The following is a 9,569-nucleotide window of genomic DNA, read 5'->3' as shown; positions in this document are numbered from 1 at the left end:
ACCCTCCCATGGATGTAAATCTACCTCATTCCTGTGTGAAGAGAAGAAAAAAAACACATTAAATAAACACTTTGGAATAATTCCTGTGTGCAAATAACAATCCATGCAGTGCCTGTGGAGCCAGGGTTCAGCCGTGTGTCTGCCCCGACACCTACAGAGCTGGATGCAGTAGTTCCCTCCCAACAGACGTCTGCTGCTTTTGGTTTTCACGCCTTTTGGGGGCAGCAACTAGATTTCTGCCTCAAGGATGAGCTGAGTTCAAACCAAATGTTCATAAATGATAGTTGAGAGAAAAGCATTTCCAAACCAACCTGGTTCTGTGCTAAAAGCTGCTGACACCTAAAACCCGGCTGTAACAACAGCTGGAGTCACCTTTTGTCTCAATTCAGCCACATCAACATGAACGGCCTCTTTAGGGTCAAAGGTCAGATGTTCTGCTAGAGAGCGGGATTCACGGTTCTATCGGTTACAGCGGGTGGACCTGAAGCTGTCGTTTGACTCCAAATGGAACGGGACACTCACCTTCCAGAACGTTCTGCTGTTGTATCATAAATCCTGATTATTTACCCAGAAGTCCTTTGGATCATTAAGACTTTTTTGGGGATATATGTTAGACGAGTTGTTGTTTTGGTCTCTAAACTCTCCCATAGAAGCCATGTTTTGTTTTATTTTAACGATAAATATTCATACTTTTATAGATCCCCTTAGGTAAAGGATTTGTCTGCATCTGACCCCTCCCCAGGGAACAGCTTCAGGGTTCTGCACCTTGCCCAAAGATACTTCAACCTATGGTCCGCCGGGCCTGGGACTGAACTGCATACCTTCCAATCAGTGGCCAACCACTTTCCCTCCTCAGTCGTGGACATAGACCTTTAGAACATAGATCTTTAGATTGGGCAGGACGAGCTGCTCTTTGAGATCTTGCAGTCATCGTGTTGTCAGGTTCTACTGAAGTAATCAGATCTGAGTGTGGTTAGTGAACCTGAACTCCACTTTCCAAATAATCTGGTTAAACGCCGTTAATACATTTAATCACACAGGACCAGGTTTCATACTCTGGCTGAGAGTGAGACAAGAGGAAACACAGATGAGATCTTTTAGGGGTGAACATAGTTTCACAGGACTGTACTGCTTCCTGCTGGGCTCAGCTAAAAAAACAAGAAACAAACCGTTTCCCAGGGAGAGTGGACGTTAGAAAAGACAACGGTAAATTTTATAGGTCCATCTTCGATGACTCAGTGTTCTTGCAGTCCGTGCGCGTGTGTGTGTTTTGGTTCCAGTTCTAATCTAAGGTAGCAGGACCGTGGGGTTCCTTTCATCATGTCACTGGGACCTGCTGGGCTCCCCCTTGGACTCTCCGTTCTGCTTGTCGCTGGACTTCTGGGACAGGCGTGTGGACACGGTGGCCGCCTGCACCACAGCTTTGAAGCTGCGTTTCCTCTTCTGGACATTCTGTTCCGGGTGAAAGATGATGACGTAGACCTTGGGGATGTAGAGCATGCCCAAGGATACGGTGGCGCTCAGGCTCATGGAGACTGTCAGGGTGGTGGTCTGGATAAACATCTGCAACAGACATCCAGAAGAAGAGAGCAACCACAAATCAGCCAGCTTATTCCTCTGAATGTTTCATATAGTTGTGGAAGTGCATCAGCAGTGGTCTGTCCGCGTATTTTATCTGAAAGCACAGAAGCCAGTGGTTTTCCCCCGATGAATGATTCATGCTCTGGTATATGTAGTCTGTTTATGGGGTTTTCACAGCATCTTCTCTCTGCCCTCTCTTCTGCTGCATCCTCTAATAATCATCAGAGAGGACCTCTGCAGAAATCCATCTACAATGAAGAGTAACAAATTTAGGAAAACCGTCCATGCCATGGATCCATAAAACCCTCATTTGTCATAAATAAGATATATGGATGTCATAAATAAGTTACAGAGCATCCTTCTGCTGCTCTGCTGAGGGTTTCCATCCCTCCTCCGCTACAGCACATCATGGTTTATCGCCCATACTGGATTTCTTTTATTGTTCTTTTCTTTTCTTCTCTGTGACCCCACATTTCTAAAAGAAACCTCAGTGATTTGGGAGTAAAGCTGGTAGCCTGAGGCTGTTAGAGACGCGCTGATCTTCAGCCTGTTCAGCCCGTCGACGGGCAGGCAGATCGAGTCCTGCTGCACATGATGAGCGGTTAACAACCACTGAGGCCACGAGTCCAACTAAAGACGCCATCTATATTTAGCCATTTTCTTAAGCAGTGATTAATCAAATAGGATGACCAGAATGGTTGTAGCGAGGGGTTCCTGTTGGCCCTCAGCTCCTCTGACCTCCTTTCTTCGTCTCGCTCCTCTTTTCTTAATTCACTTCATTTCATTTTCCAAAGAGGTGAAAAGACTTTAAGAGCAGCCTCAAGCTTTAATTGTTTCTGCATGACTGATTCATAATGCAGCTTCTCTATTAGTCAAAGCCTGTATGTGATGTTTAGACGTCTACTTTACATAGACAGGAAGTCACCCACAAGCTAAATAAGACTCCGTACAGCAGCAAAACCCAGTCGGAAACCTTCCTTTGATTTTTCTTCTTTAGATTTTGTGTATTTATTTATTTGTTTTTTAATACCAATTATTCCCCCCAAGGCTCTTGTCCAGAGCGCTTCTCTGATTTCCTCCTGAAAGCTCAATATTTTATTAAATCACACATTTGGTCAGCTGGTCGTTCAACGCAATGAGAATGAAGCGGGTGGCTCCATCTTGTCCGGACGGAACGCGTCCGGTGGAATATATCTTGGATTCCTGGAAAGAGTGGAATATTATACGCCTCTCCCAGCTGTCCGTGGAAGACGATGAAGACACATGGATGTTTGGATTTATGATTACTTGATTTCTTCTGATTGGAGTGGGAGGATTTCTGAGAGAGGCGGTTTTGTCCGATCATCATTTCGATAGACGTACATGTACACACTCATTCGGATTCTTGGAGTAAAATAATGCCCACTGCGCATGTGTGCACCTTCAGCGTGACGTCCTTCCACCTTTGCAGCTACACAGAACATGTCGAAAACACGGCGGGAGGTAAACAGAAGTGTTCCTGCTCTCCTCTCCTGTGGTGGAGGAGCAGTAGTGAGCCTGTAGTTTAGTTAAGTTTGTTAAAGCCATCAGTAAAAACAAAAGCTTACAGGTAAAACAGCAAAGAAGGTCCATAATGGGGGGAAAAAACTTAATTCAACGTACAAAGTTAGAGAATAAGAAAATCAAACGCAAGAGGAAAGACGTGCGGACAAGATGACGTTTGTTTACAGTTTTTTCCAGGAAAGACAACTCTGCGCATGCTCAACCTATTTAATCTGACTGAATGTTTGGTGTGTGTAAACGCACGGCATGATGGGGTCCTTTCAGTTAGTGTCCATGTAAACATAGATTTGGGATTTCTGATTAGAGATTTGAATCAGTGAGGGGAAATCTGGCGCATGTAAACGTAGCTGTTGTTCTTTTATCCTATCAGAACAAATGGCAGGTACTGCTGGAGCTCTCAGATCCAGGTTTAAAGAGCGAGCAACACCGAAATGTACTTATTTTTGCTGATAACCTATATAGACCAGTGTCTAATAGTGCTGTACACATGCCTAATCATTATTTTGATGGTTTAGTGCAACTTACTTAAAATTAAATATTTCAGCCCAAAACCGTTATTCTATCTCCATCTTCAGGTTAAAACTCTGCTCTGCACTGATTCAGAGTCAGCCACAGCTGATTGCTGTGGAGCTGCAGGGTGACGTCTGTGCAGTACAGCGTGGCTGCACGGCACTGGACTCCTGCTGAGTCTCGCCTCCCCTCCCCCTAGCTTAACCACTTTCCTGCTGGTGTGACACGTTGGCGCTCGGCGCCGCTCGCCTCCTTAGGAAAAACCTCCAAATAAGGAGGTGAACAGGAAATCCACCTACCTGCAGTCAGTTTCTGTGTCTGCTCTTCTCCTGGGCGGTGAGTCTGCACTTTGTGTGTGCTCGTGTGCACGCGCATGTTAACGAGTCTTTTTACGGACTGAGAAACTCTCAGAGCGCACGCGAGGGGTGGGGTGTTGAAGGCTGTGCTGCCATACAATGCATCGGTGCTGCTCTCTCTGGCCCTCCAGGCAACGCCTTTTTTCCCAGGTATTTTTATAACAGGAAGTCTGGTTGAAATAAGTCTCCACCCATGCCTTGACTCCCATTTTAAAGAAAATTTGATATTAATCAAACTTCCAAAATCTTGCTTTTCTAATATTTGTTTTTCTTACTTTTTTAAATAATGCCACAGGGGTGGTTCTTTGGCAGAAAACAGGCAAACAACTGGATTTCTGGAGCAGCCTTTATGCAAAGTAAAGGGTTTGTTCTTCCAGGAAGAAGAATTCAGCACCACTGGAACCCCAAGAAGCAGGCCTAATTCACTGGTACATAGACTATTTAGACCTCTTTTATATAACTCTTTGCTTTATGTAGTAAGCTGGTGTACTGGTGCAGCAGCAACAACCTGGAGCTCAATGCTCAGAAGACAGTGGAGATGATTGTGGACTTCAGGAAAGTCACAGCCCCATCTCTCCCCCTCGTCCTGTCGGACACCCCCGTCACCACTGTGGACTCCTTCCGCTTCCTCGGAACCACCATCACACATGACCTTAGGTGGGAGCCATCCATCAGCTCCCTGCTCAAAAAGGCCCAGCAGAGGATGTACTTTCTGCGGCAGTTGAAAAAGTCCAAGCTGCCGGCCCAGATGATGGTGCAGTTTTACACGGCCATCATTGAGTCCATCCTCACCTCCTCCATCGCTGTGTGGTACGCTGGAGCCACGGTGAGGGACAAACATAGACTGCAGCGCATTGTGCGCTCTGCTGAGAAGGTGATTGGCGGCAGCCTTCCATCACTCCAGGACCTGTACGTCTCCAGAACTCGGGAGCGTGCAGGTCGTATAGCAGCTGACCCTTCTCACCCGGGTCACAGACTTTTGAGCCGCTCCCCTCAGGCAGGAGGTTACGGTCCATCCAGACCAGAACCTCTCGCCATAAGAACAGCTTCTTTCCATCTGCCGTTAGACTTGTGAACAGCTTATAAATACACAACCATGTTCGTCTGCTGTACTTGACATAACGTCATGTTATCGGCCATGTTACCATTACCTGCCATTTTTTATAGCTGAAAGTTTTATTCTAGTTTTTTTATTATATTTTATTTTATTTTTAAACGTATTATTCATGTTATATGTAGCACGTTAGTACCAAAGCAAGTTCCTAGTTTGTGAATTGTTTGTTCACTGACAATGGCAATAAACCTATCCTGATTCTGATTCTAAGCTCAATATTCCCAATGTTAATTAGAAGTTTATACTTCTGTTTCCCACAGAACCAACTATTAGTCCTGAATGAGCTGTCCAGTTGACAGAGCTGCCATCTAGAGAGGTGATGATCTCATCAAATGGGAATGTCCCGCTTCAGCAACCTTGTGCAGTTTCCCTGCTAGTTGGACTCCCCAGGCTTGGTGAGGTTACATCTCAGAGACTAAGAATCTGTTCAACACTGATTGTGTGTTTAAAAGCCAGTCACCTCCCTTTTTTATGACTGAAGTTTTCAAAAGTAAGGCTTTAAAAACAGTTTGTTTCATATGAAAAGTCTCTGTCTGTGTCTGTGTGTGTGTCTGTGTCTGTGTCTGTGTCTGTGTCTGTGTGTGTGTGTGTGTGTGTGTGTGTGTGTGTGTGTGTGTGTGTGTGTGTGTGTGTGTGTGTGTGTGTGTGTGTGTGTGTGTGTGTGTGTGTGTGTTGGTCTGCTGTCTGTATTCTATTTCTGATATGACAATAAAAGTAGTTTTGAGACATTTAATTTGTTTTTAATAATTAATTTTTACATGACTCATTTAAAAGTAACTATAAATATTAGATTTTTTTGTTATGGGTTATCTGGGGTATTTAATTGTTATTAATTTACTAAACAAGCCTCTATTAATGTAATCACTTTGTGTTTATCTTATTATTTAGATACAAAATGGACATGCTGTAATATTAACGATTTGCACACATTTATAATGATCAACATAGTTATTGAATAAAGAAGAAAAATAGGACAGATATAATAACTCGTTAGTTAGGTCATTATAACCCAGCAGTGATGGTTAGAATAACATAAATGCTGGGTTATAATGACCAGCAATTGGGTAGGATCAACCCAATGGTTTTACTAACAATAACCCAATATTTGGGGTAGACAATCAACTCAACACATTGGGAATTTTCTGTGTTAATGAAACCCAGTGCTGGGTGACCATTAATTACCCAGTGGCTATGGGGTGCCATTTGTAATTTCAAAGAGTCATATATTTAAAAGCAGTATTTTGGGCTATTTAGTGCACCATCAGACAAAAAAATTGGAGTTCATTTTTCAATAAGTGATTTTTTCCATGTTATTCATACATTTTTAAATGGTAAAACTCCATACTAAATATTTAGATTGCAAGCTAAATATTTAATTTGGAGTGAAATATGTATTTTGCTACCTGAATATTTTGTTTGTAAAATAAATATTTAATGTACTTACTACATATTTTATTGGTAGCTATATATTTAGTTTACAAACTAAATATTTAGCTCCAATTTAAAAGGTTATTTTGAAGCTAAACATTTAGTTTACAAATTAAAAATCTGGGTATAGCCCCAAAATAAATGCTTAGCTTAGATCAAAATATTTCTTTGAAAAATAAATTTTTTATTTGGAGCTAAATATTTGTAAACTAAAAAAAAAATAGCTCCAAATTAAATATTTACTTAGTTAATTAAATATTTATTTTACAAACTAAATATTTTTGCCTGACCTAAATGTTTAGTTTGTAAAATAAATATTTACCTTTATATTACAAATTTATTTTACAAACTAAATATTTTGGTCTGACCTAAATATTTTGTTAATAAAAATTATATTTAACACTAAATTAAATATTTAGCTTGCTAACATGGACAAGCACCATCATACATTGGTGATCTTCTCAGTCCCTACACCCCCAGCAGGTCCCTGAGGTCCAGTGACCAAAGCCTACTGGTTGTGCAGCACCAGGCTAAAGACCAAAGGTGACAGATCATCTGCTGCTGTGGCCCCCAGACTCTGGACCTCTCTCCCCCTGAGCCTGAGATCAGTGGACTCAGTGGTCTCCTTTAAAAAGCAGCAGAAGACTCACTTGTTCAAGCTGGCTTTTGTATGACCTTCTTCACCACTCTCTTTATTCTGCTCTCCCCACCTATTCCACCTTCCTCAGGATCAACTGATTTCCCTCTTTCCTATTCACTCTCTCTCTCTTTCTTTACATTTTTTATCACAATTGTCTACTTTTTGTTATTTTAAACATATTTTTCTAAATTATTTTTTATATTTAAAATATTTTTTTTGTTTTTGTGATTTTTATCTTGAGAGGCACTATAGAAAGATTTCTTCTTCTTCTTAATATTTAGTTGGGCTCTTTAACATTTATAAATGTATGAATAACATGGTGAAAACATGACTTAGAAATATTAACTCTAATTTTTTTTTTTATTATGAGTTATTTAGCTAGTAAGCTAAATAAACCAAAATATTGCTGTTATGTTATGACTGTTTGACTTCACAAATTGCACCCTATAAGTGGCTGGGTTAAATTGAGTTGTTTTTCAACCCAATGTTTTTAGAGAGCAGGGTTAAATACCCTGAATTAATTTTAAATGAAACGTGTAAAATTAGCCATGATCAGAGCTCCACTCTCTGTCAGCGCGCTGCTGAGAGGAACGGAGCTGAGATGAGGATCCAACGCGGAGCAGGAAAACAGGCAGACAGGTGAGCACATTCAAAGGGTTTTAATACTGAAGCACGCTGGACAATGAAACAATGATCCGACACAGTACAAAGAACAGACAGGGTTTAAATACAGGAGGGTTGGGAGCTAAGGTGATTGGGAAACGAGAGGCAGGTGGGAGTAATCAACGAGACACAAGGCTGAACTAAACGGGGAGACATGACCGGGTGTGAAAAACCCAACTGGTGCAATGAGCTGCTTCTCATTTCTTAAACAACCGTGTGTAAAGACACATCTGGTGGTCGTGGAAAAAATGTCAGTGTTTTTTAGAAGGGTCAGATCATTGGCGTGCATCAATCAGAGAAAACATCTAAGGAGATGCAGAAACGACTAAAACTAAACTGACTAAAATTGGTCTGATGAGTCCAGATGGACCCTGTTCCAGAGTGATGGTGCATCAGGGTAAGAAGAGAGGCAGAAGTGATGCACCCATCATGCCTAGTGCCTACTGTACTAGCCTGTGGGGGCAGTGCCATGATCTGGGCTTGCTGCAGGTGGTCAGGTCGAGGTTCAGCTACAGGATGTGCTCCAAGAATGAGGTCAGCTGACCACCTGAACATCCAGGTTACTCCATCTTCCCTGATGACAATGCCAGGATTCATCAGGCTCAGATAGTGAAAGAGTGGTTCAGGGAGCAAGAGGCATCATTTTCACACATGGATTAGCCACCACAGAGTCCAGACCTTAACCCTAGTGAGAATCTTTGGGATGTGCTGGAGAAGGCTTCGAGCAGCGGTCAGACTCTATCATCATCAATGCAAGTTCCTGGTGAGACTTTAATGCAACACTGGATAGAAATAAATCTGGTGACCTTGCAGAAGCTTCTCGAAACAACGCCACAGCGAATGTGTGCTGTAATCAAAGCTAAAGCCTTTTTTGGTGGCAACGTTTTTTGTGTAATACAGGAATTCCAGTATGTCCTTTGTTATGCAGAACAGAGGTCTATGGGCAAGGTGTGCAGCATAGATGCTTATGGTTTTAAACTGATCTCTGTACAGCTATAGCTATGTATAAGGTCCATAACCACGAGCTCCCTGAATGTGTTAAGATCAGGTTTAAACTCAGAGACACTGGCTACAGTTTAAAAGGAACCCATGTTTGCCAAAAAAAATCATTTAGAACTAGCATGAAAGGGAGATGCATATCAGTAAAAGGCGTAAACATATGGAATAGTCTAGACAACACCTTAAAAAACTCTACATCGCTATATGTATTTAAAAAAAGTTTAAAAATAACGTCATTGGCAGTTTTATAGCACTCGAAAATAAATTACAGACATGTTTGTTTACCGTAAGTTTACTTTTAAACAGTCGATACAAATTGTGTCCTAATTGCCAACTGTGTATCTTGGTGCTCTAAGTTGTATTTAGTAATAAGGTTTGGCTCTAGACAAGTGCTTCACTTCAGCCAAAACCCTTTTCAGTCATAATTGTTATTTTGATATTTGCTTACGATTATGATGTTTGTGTTATGATATCGGCTGGAAATAAACCAAACATACCAAACTAAGTGCAAGTATCAGTGTTTCCCAACCCTGTTCCTCGGGGTCCTGCATGGTTTCCCTTTAAACACCAGAGTTTCCCTAATGCCACACACCTGACTTCAATGAATGAGCGATTAACAGGCACCTGCAGCACTTGATGTCCTCCTGAGGAGGCAATGTAAATCAGGTGTGTTGAGGCAGAGACACGGAAAACATGCAGGTCAGTGTGCCCTGAGGACCAGGGCTGGAAACACAGA

The 9,569-nt window shown here is 41.9% G+C and overlaps 1 protein-coding gene across 1 annotated transcript in view; it reads right to left on the bottom strand.

Annotated features, from left to right (window-relative positions):
- Positions 1-1,107: 1,107 nt before the first annotated feature.
- Positions 1,108-9,569, bottom strand: part of grm6b (glutamate receptor, metabotropic 6b) — a 22,258-nt gene continuing 13,796 nt past the window's right edge. The window contains exon 11 of the mRNA XM_070549162.1: positions 1,108-1,563. Coding sequence (XP_070405263.1) covers positions 1,324-1,563 — 240 coding nt within the window. The 3' untranslated portion in view covers positions 1,108-1,323. The remainder of the gene's footprint in view (positions 1,564-9,569) is intronic.

The sequence above is a fragment of the Nothobranchius furzeri genome, chromosome 3 (assembly GCF_043380555.1).
Source record: "Nothobranchius furzeri strain GRZ-AD chromosome 3, NfurGRZ-RIMD1, whole genome shotgun sequence".
Taxonomy (NCBI): domain Eukaryota; kingdom Metazoa; phylum Chordata; class Actinopteri; order Cyprinodontiformes; family Nothobranchiidae; genus Nothobranchius; species Nothobranchius furzeri.
Note: the sequence above shows the minus strand (reverse complement) of the source record. Positions and strands in the feature narration are given on the sequence as shown.